Source organism: Littorina saxatilis, linkage group LG10 (assembly GCF_037325665.1).
Source record: "Littorina saxatilis isolate snail1 linkage group LG10, US_GU_Lsax_2.0, whole genome shotgun sequence".
NCBI lineage: Eukaryota > Metazoa > Mollusca > Gastropoda > Littorinimorpha > Littorinidae > Littorina > Littorina saxatilis.
Genome location: NC_090254.1, coordinates 43,785,648 through 43,805,891, shown reverse-complemented (window position 1 = coordinate 43,805,891; position 20,244 = coordinate 43,785,648). Strand labels below are relative to the sequence as shown.

The following is a 20,244-nucleotide window of genomic DNA, read 5'->3' as shown; positions in this document are numbered from 1 at the left end:
CACACCTGCTGCATCAGTAGAATACATTACACCAGAGATAAGCAAAATAGAAAAACAACACAACCTGTTCCATCCTGAACTCAGGTCAGAATGAGTTACTTCCCTTCGGGTCTCATTTATCCCTGACAGGCCTATGCCTCGGTTTTCTTTCTGTGGGTAAGAAATCGATTTTTTTTTTACATATTTAGAGCTTTTCGTAATGTGTTATTGATATAAGCAGATTCGCGATCGTCGATAATGATTTTTCATGGTGTGTAATTTTTAAATTACGAAGGAATTGATATGTGAGACAGTTTCAAGCGAGCTATCTTTCGCGGGTGCATTTACTGTGCAAACAACTCTAAATATGGCAAACGTGTCACGTGATAATCAACTTTGGCTACGAAGCAGACGATACTTTTTTCCGTAACCAGTTGGGAGGGATGCAACAATATCACGGTCTCCTTCCCACAGCAGTCTCAACATTTCGACTTGTTTTAACCTTAGAACGATTCTTCCTTTCTTTCTTTATTTGGTGTTTAACGTCGTTTTCAACCACGAAGGTTATATCGCGACGGGGAAAGGGGGGGAGATGGGATAGAGCCACTTGTTAATTGTTTCTTGTTCACAAAAGCACTAATCAAAAAATTGCTCCAGGGGCTTGCAACGTAGTACAATATACAGATTACCTTACTGGGAGAATGCAAGTTTCCAGTACAAAGGACTTAACATTTCTTACATACTGCTTGACTAAAATCTTTACAAACATGTAAAAGGATAAACAGAATCCGTTAGTCGCCTCTTACGACATGCTGGGGAGCATCGGGTAAATTCTTACCCCTAACCCGCGGGGCGTAGAAGAACGATGTCTTTATCATAACTGTGAAGAACAGAACGGAAATCACTGTCAAAATTGGCCAATCTGCAATCACTTTCCTCTGTTGGGAGATAACTCTGTATTCTTGTTTTGATAGATTCCGCGCAGTAATTATACACCCTGTCAGAGAGACCATGAGCGATAGCGTGGACCGATGATTATCAGAACCTGTTCTGGATAGATAATTGATTTGGCTTTCTCCTCGTATGTTAAAGTTGCCAAGTTGCGCCTATTCTGATTTTTTAATTGGTACCTGACGTTTTTGTCAGGTCGATTTTGGGGGTACCCTTACTTCGGCGGCTGTCACCTGATACCTATAACATGAATCTTTGATCCAAAATGTGTGCCAGATAGCCAAGAAAAGGGCCATTATAGACATATAAAGTTTGAATGAAATGACACGGGAATGAATGTTTTAGATGGGGTACACAAATGGGTGCAGTATTTGTTTTGCTCAGTTTAGTTTTGTAGAGGTAAATGCGAGGTATAGGAGGTTGAAAATTAAGAGATCCATACCGACTGGTGCAGCACTTTGAAATAATGTTTGCATGTTACAGGAAACTTCCCACGAAACGCCTTGCACGTGTGTATGGCTTTATTGCAAAGTAATTGCTAATTCAATGGGAGCATATTCAGTGCTTATGACTTGTGTTCAGTTGGTGAGGGTTAGAATAAGTTTCGCCGCACGACGATGAAGATTTGGATATCTCAGCAGCAATCACAGAGATGGATAGATGATTTAATTGCATAACCAGTGGTTTGGTTTTTACAATATAATGGTGTGGGTTTTTTTTTTAGCAACAAGTACATTTCACAGAATCAAAACAAAATCCTGTTAACGATATTACATTGACCTGATCGTGAAAAAGCGCGCACGCACGCACACACACACACGCGCACGCGCGCGCATGCGCATATGTACATATGTATATATAGAAACTATAACAAGCAAACTTGCACACATGATATAAGGAGCCTCAAAATTATACACATACAAAAACACACAAAAATGCAGATTTGTAAGACACCAACAAGTTAAGGAAAGTAGTCACACAAGATAACAATTTCCTTGTTTCTCGTGTGTGTTTGTTTGCTTTTCTGTGTGTATGTCTATCCAACGGGCGCAGAGGTCCAGTGGATATTTAAGACACTGGCCTACCAAGCGGAAGGTCGTGCTCTAATCCCGGCCGCGCCTTGTGGGTTAAGGGTGGGGATTTTTTCAATCTTCCACGTCAACGTATGTGCAGACCTGCTAGTGCGCACGGAAAAGATCCTGTAATCCATGTCAGAGTTCGATGGGTTATTGAAACACGAAAATACCCAGCATGCATCTCCCGAAAGCGGCGTATTGCTGCCTTAATGGCGGGGTAAAAACGATCATACACATAAAAACCCACTCGTGCACACAAAAAAAACACGAGTGTACGTGGGAGTTTGAGCCTATGAACGCAGAGGAAGCAGTTTTGTCTGTCTGTCTGTGTGTGTCCGGCTGGTCCGATCTGGTCTAGTCTGTTTTGCTGTCTGTCTTTGTATATTATAAATATTAAAACACACACACACACACACAAACACACACACACACACGCATATAAGCATATTAATCGTTATATTTCTTTCTTTCCTTTTTTCCTTGTTTTTCGGTTGGTTTGCTTTGGGTTTTTGTTTGGAGGAGTGAGCCGCTTCTCAACAAAAACAATAGTAGCTGCATGGGGACAGTATCGATCAAAACTTCTTGATTTGCCACTATATTACGTACTGCTCACAGATTGTACATGTACCTCACATGAAGTGATTGCTATCTCTATACAACTGATGACAGCTCGTGTCATTATTTCAGTGTATTATGCGACGGAGAGTAACAGCTTGTTTTGCTGTTATTGGAAAACGAGCGTGCTCTTAAAGTGTTAAAGCCACACTCCTCGTGAAAACGATTCGCCTTACTGTCTCGGGTGTGGCCAGGCTATGACATGGGACACACCTCCGGGACAACCTGTGTCTGGCCTGTCTGAAAACACCTCCGCGTGAGGGATTTTGCAGCCAGCGCAGTAAAGATAAAGAGGGGAACAAATTCTCTGCTCGCGCGGCAGCAAGCAGGATGTCTCTGAACTGGATAAGACCGCTTCTGGCCTTGGGCACACTCCAAACGTCCACACCTTGACTGCTTGGTGTGCTGAGTTGGGATTTTTGTCATGAATTATTTCCGAAAAAGGCACCAGTTACTTTTAAGATAATAATTCCTTTAACAAAAATCACCGTGCAAAGAGAGCACACTCGCTTATCATTTTTGGTATGTGACCAAGTGGAGGGATGGTCTTATCTCATGCCAGAGCCTGGCCAGGTCCGAGACAGTGAGGCGAGTTGTTTTCATGAGGGGGATATGGGCCTTAAGTCACAGCCCTTCACGTGTAAACAATCCGACTCACCATCTTAGAACTGCCCAGACATTTGCACACGCAATAGTAAGCACACACACAGATTCGCACGAGGGTTTACATAGCAAGGAAAGGATCTTTGATACAGTCAACCTGTCTATCGCGACCACCCAAGGGACCGTTTAAAAGTACCGGCACGGTTGGCCTAGTGGTAAGGCGTCCGCCCCCTGATCGGGAGGTCGTGGGTCGAACCCCGGCCGGGTCATACCTAAGACTTTAAAATTGGCAACCTAGTGGCTGCTCCGCCTGGCGTCTGGCATTATGGGGTTAGTGCTAGGACTGGTTGGTCCGGTGTCAGAATAATGTGACTGGGTAAGACATGAAGCCTGTGCTGCGACTTCTGTCTTGTGTGTGGCGCACGTTAAATGTCAAAGCAGCACCGCCCTAATATGGCCCTTCGTGGAAAATTGATAATAATTTTTATATATTTAATTTTCAGAGCTGCTTGTTAATCCAAATATAACATATTTATATGTTTTTGGAATCAGCAAATGATGGAGAATAAGATGAACGTAAATTTGGATCGTTTTATAAAAAAAATATTTTTTTTACAATTTTCAGATTTTTAATGACCAAAGTCATCAATTAATTTTTAAGCCACCAAGCTGAAATGCAATACCGAAGTCCGGGCTTCGTCGAAGATTACTTGACCAAGATTTCAACCAATTTGGTTGAAAAATGAGGGCGTGACAGTGCCGCCTCAACTTTTACAAAAAGCCGGATATGACGTCATCAAAGACTTTTATCGAAAAAAAGAAAAAAAGTCCTGGGATATCATACCCAGAAACTCTCATGTCAAATTTCATAAAGATCGGCCCAGTAGTTTAGTCTGAATCGCTCTACACACACACACACACAAAGACAGACACACACACACACACACACACACACACACACACACACACACACACACACACACACACACACACACACACACACACGCACATACACCACGACCCTCGTCTCGATTTCCCCCTCGATGTTAAAACATTTAGTCAAAACTTGATTAAATGTAAAAAGGGACGGGCAAAGTGGCCTAGTGGGTAAGACGCCGTCTCCCAAGCTGAAGGTCGTGGGTTCAAATATCGGCCGCGCCTGGTGGGTTTATGATAGAGATTGTTCCGATCAGTCTCCCAGTTCAACTTGTGTGCAGACCTGCTAGTGCCTTATCCCTCTTCGTGTGTACACGCAAGCACAAGACCAAGTGCGCACGGAAAAGATCCTGCAATGCTTGTCAGAGGTCGGTGGGTTACAGAAACATGAAAATGTCAAACGTGCATCCTCCAGAAAGCGGAGTATGGCTGCCGAAATTGTGGAGTTAAAACGGTCATGCAAAGCATTGTTTAAAAAAAATCAAAGATGACGAAAATAAAATCATGTTTTGGGTATGCATGTCTGTGATTTTTTAACTCGATTCAAGACAAAAAGCTGTTTTGGGAGAAGTCTTAGTCAAGATTCATGCTTATGTGCCTGTGGTTGGTCTTTTGCTCAGGTGAATTATATATTGGCTACCTAAAAAGATGGCGTGAGAAAGAATGTTCATTTGCCTAAAACGCAACGGAAATTACCCTAACATATCACAATTGCGGAAACACACAGTGATATCATGAAGGATCTACTTTCACTTTTTCCGTTACTACAATCTATGATGTCGCTCGCATACCAATTCGTCATTACACCGATAACGTCAATCTTGTACGTAATGTATCTTGGTTTGTTTGCCAGTTTTGGATGCGGCCGCGGCCGTAAAAGCCAGGTTATTCTTTATTTGCCTCTGCTAGCAAAAATAATCTTCAGGAATCAAAGAATGCTGACAAAGTCATTCACCTGACAGCTCGACAACTACCGGACATCTCCGTAAGTACCGTAAAGTACCTTGTAAGCGCCCACCCCCCCTGTGCACCAATTCCGACCCAAAGTAGGGGGTGGGCGCTTACTAGGTACTACACCCTATGCACGAGCAGTTTTCAGTAAGAAATGTGATCTTTGATCACTTCGTAATCATATCTTCTTTCTTTTTTCATCTTCCATTGTTTTTCTTGTTCGTATTGTCATTAGAAGAGCTTGGGGAGACGAGAGAGAGAGAGAGAGAGAGAGAGAGAGAGAGAGAGAGAGAGAGAGAGATCAGAGAGAGAGATCAGAGAGAGAGATCAGAGAGAGAGATCAGAGAGAGATCAGAGAGAGAGATCAGAGAGAGAGATCAGAGAGAGAGATCAGAGAGAGAGATCAGAGAGAGATCAGAGAGAGAGAGATCAGAGAGAGAGATCAGAGAGAGAGATCAGAGAGAGAGATCAGAGAGAGAGAGAGAGAGAGATCAGAGAGAGAGAGAGAGAGATCAGAGAGAGAGAGAGATCAGAGAGAGAGATCACAGAGAGAGAGATCACAGAGAGAGAGAGAGAGATCAGAGAGAGCCGGAGAGAGAGATCAGAGAGAGATCTTCTGATCTGACGTCTCGACCGCCATGTAACTTTCGCTTCTTCTTTTCCTTTCCGGCCTGGTGACGTAACAGGGTATCGCGATTCTCTCGCCATTCTCGTATCCTTTTTAGGGTTTGCAAGAAAGGGAAATCATTCACAAAACTAGCAGATCAAGTGCGGAATTTTTATTTCCCCTGATTTCAATGGTGTAAAGTGGGGGGTGGGCGCTCACAAGGTACTATACCCTATGCACGGTTTTGGACTAAAAGTGGGGGGTGGGCGCTTACTCGATACTGGGCGCTTACAAGGTACTTTACGGTATTCGGAAATTGGGAGAGTTACCCGTTGCATCGATCGCAAAATATTTCTCCACCTCGAATGTTTATTTTCATCAACTTTTTGCACTCTTGGGACTTGAAATATCAATAGACTGTTATCTTTTCTTGCCTCGGTCCTCACTGCTATGGGTCATGTATGAATAAAGTGTATCCCACGGGGGCCCCGATGGCTCGGGACCCGGTAGCTCAGTTGGTAGAGCACTGGACTTGTGATCGAAAGGTCGCAGGTTCGAATTCGGGCCGGGACGAACACGGGTCAACTTTATGTGCAGACCCAGAGACGGAAGCCATGTCCCACCCCCGTGTCATGACAATGGCACGTAAAAGACCTTGGTCATTCTGCCATAAGTACAGGTGGCTGAATACACCTAAACACGCAGACACCTGGGTAGCGCGACTCCGTTGCTGCTAGCTTTCCACTGGGAGGAAGCGACCCGAATTTCCCAGCGATGAAATTGAAAATGAAAAATGAAATGATTTGTTTTGTAAGTAGCATTCAATGTTGTTGAACGCTATTGCGAGTGTGTTCCCTCAGGTAAGTAAACCCCCCCCCCGCGGGTTAGGGGGAAGAATTTACTCGATGCTCCCCAGCATATCGTAAGAGGCGACTAACGGATTCTGTTTCTCCTTTTACCCTTGTTAAGTGTTTCTTGTATAGAATATAGTCAATTTTTGTAAAGATTTTAGTCAAGCAGTATGTAAGAAATGTTAAGTCCTTTGTACTGGAAACTTGCATTCTCCCAGTAAGGTAATATATTGTACTACGTTGCAAGCCCCTGGAGCAAATTTTTGATTTGTGCTTTTGTGAACAAGAAACAATTGACAAGTGGCTCTATCACATCTCCCCCTTTCCCCGTCGCGATATAACCTTCGTGGTTGAAAACGACCTTAAACACCAAATAAAGAAAAGAAAGAAAGGTAAGTAAAGCTTTCTTAGTGAAAAGTTGTCATCGTTCTGTAAACCTGTGAAGCGCAGAGGGCCTTTAACTCTCGATTGATGCAGAGTCACGCGCCAGCTGTGAGACGATATCCGGGTTCTCCCACTCTACGATAGCGTCTGATTTCCATTCCCACGTTGAACACGTGACACTTGATTCTTCAAGGTACACCCCTTCCCGTGAAAACAGCTTGGCACACCATCTCATGTCTGGCCAGCCTTTTACATGGGGCATAGCTGCCAACCTTCCCGTGAAAACAGCTTGGCACACCATCTCATGTCTGGCCAGGCCTTTACATGGGGCATAGCTGCCAACCTTCCCGTGAAAACAGCTTGGCACACCATCTCATGTCTGGCCAGGCCTTTACATGGGGCATAGCTGCCAACCTTCCCGTGAAAACAGCTTGGCACACCATCTCATGTCTGGCCAGGCGTTTACATGGGGCATAGCTGCCAACCCTCCCGTGAAAACAGCTTGGCACACCATCTCATGTCTGGCCAGGCGTTTACATGGGGCATAGCTGCCAACCTTCCCGTGAAAACAGCTTGGCACACCATCTCATGTCTGGCCAGGCATTTACATGGGGCATAGCTGCCAACCCTCCCGTGAAAACAGCTTGGCACACCATCTCATGTCTGGCCAGGCGTTTACATGGGGCATAGCTGCCAACCTTCCCGTGAAAACAGCTTGGCACACCATCTCATGTCTGGCCAGGCGTTTACATGGGGCATAGCTGCCAACCCTCCCGTGAAAACAGCTTGGCACACCATCTCATGTCTGGCCAGGCGTTTACATGGGGCATAGCTGCCAACCCTCCCGTGAAAACAGCTTGGCACACCATCTCATGTCTGGCCAGCCTTTTACATGGGGCATAGCTGCCAACCTTCCCGTGAAAACAGCTTGGCACACCATCTCATGTCTGGCCAGCCTTTTACATGGGGCATAGCTGCCAACCTTCCCGTGAAAACAGCTTGGCACACCATCTCATGTCTGGCCAGGCCTTTACATGGGGCATAGCTGCCAACCCTCCCGGATTTTCCTGGAATCTCCTGAATTGTACAACTTCTCCCTGCTCATATTCAAGACTAAACGGTCCCCCTGGACCCCCTGTCTCCTGGATTTTGACTTCAGAAGGTTGGCAGCTGTGATGGAGTAAGACCATCCCTCCATTAGGACACATCCCAACAATTAGCGGCTTGGGCTTTTTGTGTGCACACTGGAAATAGTTTGATGAACTCATTTCCTATAACCGCTAGTGTCATTTAAGTTGCAAATAACCACAGCAGGCAGTTAGGGTGTTGATGTCTGGTATGTGACCAAGTGGAGGGATGGATGGTCTTATCGCTTGTTGAAGTCTGGAGAAATCTGTAGTGGTGTACATTATTGTTTGAATGTGAATGGAAACAAAAACAAATAAGTTGGTAGAGCACTGGACTTGTGATCCGTGGGTGGCGGGTTCGAATCCAGACCAAGGCGGACACGGGTCAACTTTATGTGCAGACTGAGAGGTAGTCCCTCCCATGTGTCACCAATGTTTCACTTAACTCATTGTCTCTCAGGTACGGATATTTCCGTACCCACTTATATGGCTCTACCTGACCAGGTACGGATATATCCGCTCAGATATATGTTAGGTTCAGTCGCTTCCTGTAACGTCCACCTAACGCCTGCATTCCAGCGTGTTGTTACATAGTTACTACACAGTTAATACAATTCTGAGTAACCTGCTGCAGCACAGCTGGGGTGCGTTGCATAGAGCGGACGTTCTGTTCGCGAAGAGACAAAAAGTTTTCATGTTGTAAGCAACGCTATGTTCGCGGCGAACTGTTCGCAGCGAACTCAATTCTACCCTCTCTACCCACTTTCAAGTAAATGGACCCATCTCTTCGCTGACGGCCGAGTCCATGCATGCATATTAGGGGCGATCATGCGAACAGTCGCTTTGTACTTGGAACAGCCCTCCCTACCCGCACTGACCAACGTAGACCGAGTCCAATCGCTTACAGCTCAGTCCATGAGTACATTTTAGGGGTGACGCTATGCATTGGGCCTCAGTATATCTGTGTGTGTGTGTGTTTGAGTTTCGTACCCCACGTGGAGAAGCAGGGCCTTTCCTTTTTTGAGTCACTTGAGAAAAAGTGACTCTATGTAATCGGTCAGTGTTAGTCTGTCCGGCCGGCCGTCCGGCCGGCCGTCCGGCCGGCCGTCCGTAGACACCACCTTAACGTTGGACTTTTCTCGGAAACTATCAAAGCGATCGGGCTCATATTTTGTTTAGTCGTGACCTCCAATGACCTCTACACTTTAACGATGGTTTCGTTGACCTTTGACCTTTTTCAAGGTCACAGGTCAGCGTCAAAGGAAAAATTAGACATTTTATATCTTTGACAAAGTTCATCGGATGTGATTGAAACTTTGTAGGATTATTCTTTACATCAAAGTATTTACATCTGTAGCCTTTTACGAACGTTATCAGAAAAACAAGGGAGATAACTAGCCTTTTCTGTTCGGCAACACACAACTTAACGTTGGGCTTTTCTCGGAAACTATAAAAGTGACCGGGCTCAAATTTTATGTGAACGTGACTCATTGTGTTGTGAATAGCAATTTCTTCCTGTCCATCTGATGCCTCATATAATATTCAGAACTGCGAAAGTGACTCGATCGAGCGTTTGCTCTTCTTGTTTTGTGGTGGTCAGATTTGACAGTTGGATTTCTTGTCGAGTCCGTGGAAAAGTGTTGTGGTCTTCATGTCAGTCAATAAAGGTTGATTAAAGGGGAATGTTTAGGAGAAAAAAGCCCGCGTGCGCTCTCTCTCTCTCTCTCTCTCTCTCTCTCTCTCTCTCTCTCTCTCTCTCTCTCTCTCTCTCTCTCTCTCTCTCTCTCTCTCTCTCCGTGTCTCTCTCTCTCTCTCTCTCTCTCTCTCTCTCTCCGTGTCTCTGTCTCTCTTTCTCTCTCTGTTCATATGTCTGTCTCTCCCTTCCTTTCTTTCTCTTTCTCGATCTCTCTATCTGTCTCTCTCTCGCCCCCCTCTCCCTCTCGTCCTTCCGCACACACGCGCGCGTAAACCCCCCCTCCCCCCCCCCCACACACACAAACACACACCCAAAGATATGTTTACATACACACATGCACACGCGCGCACTCACTCACACATTAACATACACAAACTTAACAGTAACACACACATAAATACAAACACGCACGCACGCACACACACACAAACACATACAAGTGTCACTATCTGCACGCATTCTTCTCGCTCTGACTTCTTTTGGACGTCAGCCTTTTCAATCTTAAGTCCGATCTCCTGAAAAAAGCAGATAACGCGACCTTGCAGCAAATACAAGATGACACACTTAAAGTGCCATGCAGTAGCGTATGTTACTACCAAAACACACAAGCAAATACACCCACACAATTCATTACACGGAAATAGGAAGGGAGGGAGGGGGGAGAAAGAGAGAGTGACAGAGAGAGTGACAGAGAGACAAAGAGAGAGAAAGGCAGAGAGAAAGAGAGAGAATGTGGAGACGGAGAGACAGACGAACATAAAGAATGTGTGTGTATGAGAGAGAGAGAGAGAGAGAGAGAGAGAGAGAGAGAGAGAGAGAGAGAGAGAGAGAGAGAGAGAGAGAGAGCGACAGAGAGACAGAGACAGAGAGAGACATCACAATAACCCGCATGAGTCACTTTCTGCACGCATTCTTCTCTCTGTGAATGTTTGTGGTCGTCAGCCTTTTCAATCATAAGTTCGATCTCGTGAAAAAAGCAAAACATACACACACACTATAACACAAACATGCACATACATTCACCCAGAAACAACCACACACATACACACACACACACACACATACACACACACACACACACACACACACACACACACACACACATACACACACACACACACACATACACACACACATACACTTAAGTCTCGTGCGTTTCGATTCATTCAAAGATGCAAAGATTTTCGTTGTTGATACAAAGGGACTTGACTCTCACTTTCTGCACGCTGAGAACGCCACTTCCTACAGTGACGCTGAGAACGTTCAAAAATACCATCAAAATATTAATTCTGCCCTACAGCGTTTTAGTTGGTCCATGATGGGTCCAACCATTTGTTTTCCTAATTTATGTCAAGCCTCTGATGCCAAGAAATTGAGTGAAGCCGACCCGCTTTGAATTTTCAACTGTAATATGACTAAGGAGTTACGCCCCTTATCCGTTCGTTATCAAAGCCTTGTGTAGGGAACGTCATGGCTTTGAGTTCAAAATGGCTCAGTACAGTGCAATAGTTTCTGGCGTGCCACCTCTCAGGTACGTTACAGAATGCTCCCCGCAAACACCCGTTGCCTAGACCATTCTCGGCGAGCGGTCGCCATTGTTACGCTTCAGTGACCCCAGACAATGGTACTCGTACCGAGCGCTTGCTGACGCTCGCGAGCGCCACAACAAAACTATGCGTTGCCTAGAAAACGTTCGCACACGTTCTGTGGCGCTCTGCCTATGCAACGCACCCCAGGTCTCGGCGAAAAACAACTTGGTCAACATAGGTGAAAGGGTCAAAACAAACTCAAACAGCATGCCATAACTGCAGGTGGCTTTTTCCACCTAAACACCCACACACCTGCGTAGCGCGACTCTGTTGCTGCTAGCTTTGAACTGGGAGGCAGGGAACGGTTTTCCCCAGCGCTAGAACAATAAAGTAATAAACATGAAACAGAAAGTGAAAAAGGAAAGCATCTTTAAAGGCGCTCTCAGTCTTGCCCTTCGACATCAAATAGACACAGCCATGCACCTATGCAGGTAGACTGCCATTGCTTTCTGTGTGGCGGTCAGCCTTTGCTGTGCATAACTTGACTTGCTTCCATAAGCGAAAATTCGTACCGTCTTGTCTCGTTCTTGTCAGTATCGGTGAGTACATTATTCCTTTTTTTTAAATTTTTTTTTTTTAACTTTGTTCATCTTACCACAGTCACTTTTTCTTTCATGCAACGTGTAGCGGGCTGGAATAAACTACAGTGCGTCGTCGGTCCGGCTAAAGTTACACATGTACGTGAGCGTAGCCCCTAAACACACGCACACCCGGATGCGAAATTTTTTTTCACACGTCAGTTGCGGGCTTTCAATCCCGAAGGCTATTTCCGAGTAGCTACGAACGTAAACGGAAGTTCCGATGTGTTCGGATGCTTATCGATTTGAGTTGTCGTTCGTGTCTCGCTGACCCAGTACACGGTAGCGCTGGAATGAGTGCAATCCGAGCTACGAACTTTGCCGATTGCAATCTAGAAATGATCGTCACTGCTGCAGGGTCAATGTATGAATTAATAGGAATTAAGCCCGCAACTGACGTGTGAAAAAAAAATTCGCCACCAGGATAGCGCGACTTGAATTTCTGCTAGCTATCCATTGGGAGGAAGTAACCCAAAGTTTTGAACAATAGAAGTTAAAAAAAAAATAATGGGAATAATATACATTCGTGTAATAGCCTCAACAGATCTATGATAAGTGCATGATCAAAATGTGTACTGTTTATTATAATTCAACATCATTCAAAAAGAGTTTCCCGAACTATGATATTATTAAGTGCATGATCAAAATGTGTACTGTTATATAATTGAACATCATTCAAAAATAGTTTCCCGAACTATGATAAGTGCATGATCAAAATGTGTACTGTTATATAATTCAACATCATCAAAAATAGTTTCCCGAACTATGATAAGTGCATGATCAAAATGTGTAACTATTCAATTCAGATATTGCCCGTTGTGTGCTCAGCTAATCGTACATCGTGCATATCAAACAATTACTGTATTAACTTTGAACAGTGACACAGCAGAACCTGCCCTTGCGGTCACCTCACCATAGCAACCACCTGTCTACACCAACCACGTGTGTACGATTCCCTGGGTGATGGTTATAGACAGGCCTGACTGTACCCTTACTTCGCTATACGTGCACATTGGGCTGTTGATGACAAACGAATATTATTTGGTACATGTGTTTGGGTATTATTCTTAAATATATAGCAATGACGAAGCCACACGCAAACAGACACAGACACACACACACACACACACACACACACACACACCTACACACCTACACACACACACACACACACACACACACACACACACACACACACACACAAGAGAGAGAGACCCGGTGTAGACAGACAGACAGACAGACAAACAGGCAGTCATTCAAAAAGACAGACAGACAGACATCCAAACGCGGACACATGACAGACAAGCATGCCCTAAAACGGACATGCGTACAGACAGATCAGACCGAAATACCAATCGTTCGGCGCCTGTGCCTTAAATTTGATCTTGGGTGAAGGGCGAGAAAGATGGAGAAGTAAAGGGGGAAAAGACGGCGAGGGAAGGAGAAACAAGTCGCGTAAGGCGAAAATACAATATTTAGTCAAGTAGCTGTCGAACTCACAGAATGAAACTGAACGCAACGCAACGCAGCAAGACCGTATACTCGTAGCATCGTCACTCCACCGCCCGTGGCAAAGGCAGTGCACGTGGAATTGACAAGAAGAGCGGGGTATTCGTTGCGCTGAGCAGGATAGCACGCTTTTCTGTACCTCTCTTTGTTTTAACTTTCTGAGCGTGTTTTTAATCCAAACATATCATATGTATATATTTTTGGAATCAGGAACCGACAAGGAATAAGATGAAAGTGTTTTTAAATTGATTTCGAAAAAAACAATTTGATAATAATTTTTATATATTTAATTTTCAGAGCTTGTTTTTAATCCAAATATAACATATTTATATGTTTTTGGAATCAGCAAATGATGGAGAATAAGATAAACGTAAATTTGGATCGTTTTATAAATTTTTATTTTTTTTTACAATTTTCATATTTTTAATGACCAAAGTCATTAATTAATTTTTAAGCCACCAAGCTGAAATGCAATACCGAACCCCGGGCTTCGTCGAAGAGTACTTGACCAAAATTTCAACCAATTTGGTTGAAAAATGAGGGCGTGACAGTGCCGCCTCAACTTTCACGAAAAGCCGGATGTGACGTCATCAAAGACATTTATCAAAAAAATGAAAAAAACGTTCGGGAATTTCATACCCAGGAACTCTCATGTCAAATTTCATAAAGATCGGTCCAGTAGTTTAGTCTGAATCGCTCTACACACACACACACACACACACACACACACACACACACACACGCACACACACACGCACATACACCACGACCCTCGTTTCGATTCCCCCTCGATGTTAAAATATTTAGTCAAAACTTGACTAAATATAACAAGTCGCGTAAGGCGAAAATACAATATTTAGTCAAGTAGCTGTGGAACTCACAGAATGAAAGTGAACGCAATGTAATTTTTCAGCAAGACCGTATACTCGTAGCATCGTCAGTCCACCGCTCATGGCAAAGGCAGTGAAATTGACAAGAAGAGCGGGGTAGTTAAGCGCTAAGAAGGATAGCACGCTTTTCTGTACCTCTCTTTGTTTTAACTTTCTGAGCGTGTTTTTAATCCAAACATATCATATCTATATGTTTTTGGAATCAGGAACCGACAAGGAATAAGATGAAAGTGTTTTTAAATTGATTTGGACAATTTAATTTTGATAATAATTTTTATATATTTAATTTTCAGAGCTTGTTTTTAATCCGAATATAACATATTTATATGTTTTTGGAATCAGCAAATGATGGAGAATAAGATAAATGTAAATTTGGATCGTTTTATAAAAAAAATTTTTTTTTTACAATTTTCAGATTTTTAATGACCAAAGTCATTAATTAATTTTTAAGCCACCAAGCTGAAATGCAATACCGAAGTCCGGGCTTCGTCGAAGATTACTTGACCAAAATTTCAACCAATTTGGTTGAAAAATGAGGGCGTGACAGTGCCGCCTCAACTTTCACGAAAAGCCGGATATGACGTCATCAAAGACATTTATCAAAAAAATGAAAAAAACGTTCGGGGATTTCATACCCAGGAACTCTCATGTCAAATTTCATAAAGATCGGTCCAGTAGTTTAGTCTGAATCGCTCTACACACACACACGCACACACGCACGCACGCACACACACACGCACATACACCACGACCCTCGTTTCGATTACCCCTCGATGTTAAAATATTTAGTCAAAACTTGACTAAATATAAAAAAGAACGAAACACACATGGGGGGGGGGGGGGGTGGGGGTGGGGTGGGGGAGGCTGAACTGGACTGTGAAGGTCACAGACACACGCTGGACACACCTGTTGACAGGTATGAGAGAGAGAGAGTGAGAGTGCGAGAGAAAGTGAGAGAGAGAGAGAGAGAGAGAGAGAGTGCGAGAGAAAGTGAGAGAGAGTGAGAGAGAGAGAGAGAGAGAGAGAGAGAGTGCGAGAGAGAGAGAGAGAGAGAGCAGTGTAGTGCCGCATTCCTTTACGTGTGAGCGACCATGCTGCCAACTACAGGATGTCCAGTCGTTCGCGTTGAATAAGAGCATTCCCCTCCACTTGAACACACAATATCAATCAAAATAGTAAAATAAAAAATGTAAACAGTCTTTCAATTGTGTAACCGAAGCACATACACCTGCAGTCTATATCTTTAGTTTCACAGTAATAACCGACACTCCGACACTGTTTAATCTTCACTGACCTAATATGTCATAGTCACTGTCAAAATATGTCCCAATCTGCCTGGCCGGCTGGTGTGTGTCCTGTGTGTGTGTGTGCCCGGTTTGTGCGTGTGTCCTGTGTGTGTATATGTGTGTGTCCTTCAACTGAAAACGATCGTGAAAAACCACCTATGCTAGCAAAGCATTTACATTGAGTGAAAGAATCCTTTACTTTCATATTCACAAACACATGCACACACAAACTGGTCTCGGTAACACACGCCAGCTATTAACATTATGTGTAAAGGATATGCTGTGCGTCGCAAATGCGATTCAAGCCACAGATAATGTAATCTTTTCGGCGGATAAACACAAGACATGTTTTGGGTACGAGGCAGAAAAGCTGAGTAAAATCAGCGCAGAAGGAATTGAAATTATCTGTCATCGTCGGTGCTATTTGAAAAGGAAGTGTAACTCGTTCATTTCAGCGGATACACACTACACACATTGACATAGCCTACTCTGTCGTCGTATGTTCTATTCAGAACCAGTGTATTCATTACAGTAGGAAGTCGACACACATTTCACGGTTTGACTGAGGGAAACAGAGGAGAAGGAATAAAATTATCCGTCATCGCCATGCTTTTCAAAACCCAGGAAATGTTATTCGTTTCACCTGATGCACACTACACATTTTGAGTGCGAACGGGGGACTGAAAGCCGTGTTAAAACTGCTGAGGAGGAGGAATTGAAACTTTTAGTCATCGTCTGTACTATTCAAAACCCAGGAAATATAATTCGTTTCACCTGATACACACTGCACATTTCGACTCCGAAGGGGAAAAAACCCGGAGAAGAATTGAAACTATCTCTGGCATAGTCTGTGCTATTACAAAAATCAGGAAGTGTAGTTCTATCCAATGGACACACAACACTGCACAGTTGGGAAGAAGGTGGACAGAGGACGAGAAAGAGCAGTGGAGAAGGAATTGAAATTGCCTGTCATCGTCTGTGTAATTCAAAATCCAGGAAGTGTGTTCTTTCATTGAACACGCAACACGTAATCCAGGTGCAAAGGACCAGTAAAACCAGGTGAGAAAAAATAGACATTATCTGTCAACGTCTGTATCAAAAACCAAAAAGGTAGGTTGTTGGAACGCTTGTTATTGACAAAACAATACATTCACAGATATCATTTTGACCCAACGGTATTTTAAGTGAACAGACAAACAAATATTCAAACAAAACTTATCTTGATAGAATTAGTTTACGTCTACTCGTCAGGACGTAACTTTCAACGTCAACTATATATGTCAACTCTGTGTTATTCAAAACACATGACCTGTTTTCTTTCGGTTGACACTCGACACACATTTTGGTGCGAGGAGAAAACAAACCTAAACTGATCCAGTGAAGCAGGAATTGTAATGATATGTCATCATCAAAAAACAAGCAAGTTATGTTTAAGGAACGTCTAATTGTTACAAAACAAAAACTATAGTCACACTTATTTTAAGTCTGTGATCGCCTGACACTGCATGGCAATAGTTTTCCAGTCTTGAGTCTAAACGTTCCAATAACATATACCTTGCTTTTTTTATTCTGAATTTTGGAACGTTGGCAGTCTATTTGTTTTAGACACAGGCAGATCATCATACACGTAGATATTGGTTTTTTTTAATTTTTGACCTCAGTTGCATGCAGGATGCTTCAACCCATATTTTTTGCCCGATTTTTTTTTTTAATTTTTTTTTTAATATAAGGCGGGGAGCATCCTTCTTCCTTGGTCTTTTTCTGTATAACATAATCAACTTTATATTATACAAAACATAAACTTCTGTCTAATGTTTAACTCTAATTCCAATAAAATACGTAAGTCTAACTTCTTCCCATACTTAAATTTTGCTATGGTCATTTTTGTTATCAAAATACAATAATTTATAAAGTAAATTTGATCATTTTTTAAGTTTTCATTCCAAAAACCAAATAATAATATGTATCTGTTTCATTCAAAGTTATATTATAATAAATTTGCTTATAAATAAAGTCTTTACATAGTTTCCAAACGTTCCTCACCTCTTGACAATGAAAAAAGAAGTGCTCAAGTGTATCCAGTTCATTACAAACTTCACAATTATTAGTTTGACATAAACCCATCTTGTTTAGTAAAATATTCGTTGGGTAAATTCTGTGTAAAATTTTCCAATGAAGCAGACGCAGTCGTTCTTCTTTTGTACAATTAACAGCTAACAGCCAGTGTCTTGATTCCAGAACAACATTATGCTTTCTTTGCCAAAAAGAACAGGCGCTCGTAGATAATATACCTGTGTTTTAGGATTATATGTCATCGTCTATGCTATTCAAAAACCCTGAGAAGTACCCTTCTTTCAGCGGACACACACGCTACACATCTCGGATACGAGGGGTAACATGATGAGTACAATTAGGCTAGGAAGACCTGGTAGTATCTGTTTGCGTCAGTGCAATGCAAACGCCAGTAAGTGTTTTCGTTTCGGTGGATATACATGAAACATCTGTGTACCGCTGGCTACGCGCGAGGAAAATGTGCCGTGAATGATCAGGAATTTAATTATGTGTTATCTCTCCAATCAAATTATGGCCAGCGAGTCGTTGCGTTCTGTAAAAAGTGCAATTTGACTGTGACAACAGCTGGTGATTTGACTTGATTACAAACACATTAACTACTCGCTCTCCTGTGTAAATAATATATTTTCACTTTGCGCTTTGTGTGTGTGTGGCGTGTTGCATACTTTTGAAGGGCACACAACAGCCCAGCGTAGACAACCACGTAAAGGTTGTGTCACGTTTTAAAGGTCAAATGAATGGCCTAAAACGGTCAATTACTGCTAACTGACTAACCACACCACGATCCACACCGCCCTGATATGGCCCTTCGTGGTCGGCTGGGCGTTAAGCAAACAAACAAACAAACAAACAAACCACGATCCACACTCGCAGTCACACACAAAAGTTAGAGTCAACAAAAGTATAAGTTCTAGACGTCTGTTTATGTACACTAACTCTCCACCTCCCTCTTCTCGTGAAGCCAAAAGTGTTTTTTACGACCAAGTCGTAAAATAACAATAAAGACAAAAAGCCAGTTAAAGTTTATGAAATAATAAGAACACGCTGAACCGTGTAAAGTTAGAAAACACTTAGCTGCTCTGTAAAAAGTTTTAGTCTGTACAGGTGTTAACATTCCACGTTGTCACAACTCAGGAAGTGTACTTCTTTCCAATGGACACACAACACTGCACAGTTGGGAAGAAGGTGGACAGAGGACGAGAAAGAGCAGTGGAGAAGGAATTGAAATTGTCTGTCATCGTCTGTGTAATTCAAAATCCAGGAAGTGTGTTCTTTCATTGAACACACAACACGTAATCCAGGTGCAAAGGGGGAAAAGACCAGTAAAACCAGGTGAGAAAAAATAGACATTATCTGTCAACGTCTGTATCAAAAACCAAAAAGGTAGGTTGTTGGAACGCTTGTTATTGACAAAACAATACATTCACAGATATCATTTTGACCCAACGGTATTTTAAGTGAACAGACAAACAAATATTCAAACAAAACTTATCTTGATAGAATCAGTTTACGTCTACTCGTCAGGACGTAACTTTCAACGTCAACTATATATGTCAACGTCTGTGTTATTCAAAACACATGCCCTGTTTTCTTTAGGTCGACACTCGACACACATTTTGGTGCGAGGAGAAAACAAACCTAAACTGATCCAGTGAAGCAGGAATTGTAATGATATGTCATCATCAAAAAACAAGCAAGTTATGTTTAAGGAACGTCTAATTGTTACAAAACAAAAACTATAGTCACACTTATTTTAAGTCTGTGATCGCCTGACACTGCATGGCAATAGTTTTCAAGTCTTGAGTCTAAACGTTCCAATAACATATACCTTGCTTTTTTTATTCTGAATTTTGGAACGTTGGCAGTCTATTTGTTTTAGACACATAGATATTGTTTTTGTTTTTTTTGGACCTCAGTTGCATGCAGGATGCTTCAACCCATATTTTTTGCCCGATTTTTTTTTTAATATAAGGCGGGGAGCATCCTTCTTCCTTGGTCTTTTTCTGTATAACATAATCAACTTTATATTATACAAAACATAAACTTCTGTCTAATGTTTAACTCTACTTCCAATAAAATACGTAAGTCTAACTTCTTCCCATACTTAAATTTTCCTATGGTCATTTTTGTTATCAAAATACAATAATTTATAAAGTAAATTTGATCATTTTTTAAGTTTTCATTCCAAAAACCAAATAATATATCTGTTTCATTCAAAGTTATATTATAATAAATTTGCTTATAAATAAAGTCTTTACATAGTTTCCAAACGTTCCTCACCTCTTGACAATGAAAAAAGAAGTGCTCAAGTGTATCCAGTTCATTACAAACTTCACAATTATTAGTTTGACATAAACCCATCTTGTTTAGTAAAATATTCGTTGGGTAAATTCTGTGTAAAATTTTCCAATGAAGCAGACGCAGTCGTTCTTCTTTTGTACAATTAACAGCTAACAGCCAGTGTCTTGATTCCAGAACAACATTATGCTTTCTTTGCCAAAAAGAACAGGCGCTCGTAGATAATATACCTGTGTTTTAGGATT

General features: G+C 42.4%; 1 protein-coding gene across 9 annotated transcripts in view; it reads left to right on the top strand.

Moving 5' to 3' along the window:
- LOC138978896 (protein HtrL-like) overlaps window positions 1-20,244 on the top strand; it is a 136,559-nt gene that overhangs the window by 6,896 nt on the left and 109,419 nt on the right. For 6 of the 9 annotated variants that reach the window (XR_011459836.1, XM_070351708.1, XM_070351704.1 and 3 more), the window contains exon 1: window positions 119-156. The exons of 1 other annotated variant lie outside the window; for it this stretch is intronic. Coding sequence is in view for 5 of the 8 variants with exons in the window: in XM_070351708.1 (XP_070207809.1) it covers window positions 134-156 (23 nt within the window). In the remaining 3 variants the exon portion in view is untranslated. Of the gene's footprint in view, window positions 1-118; window positions 157-15,894; window positions 16,688-18,852; window positions 19,034-20,244 lie in introns of those variants that run through there. 2 more of the 9 variants (XM_070351713.1, XM_070351714.1) reach the window with 2 other exon arrangements.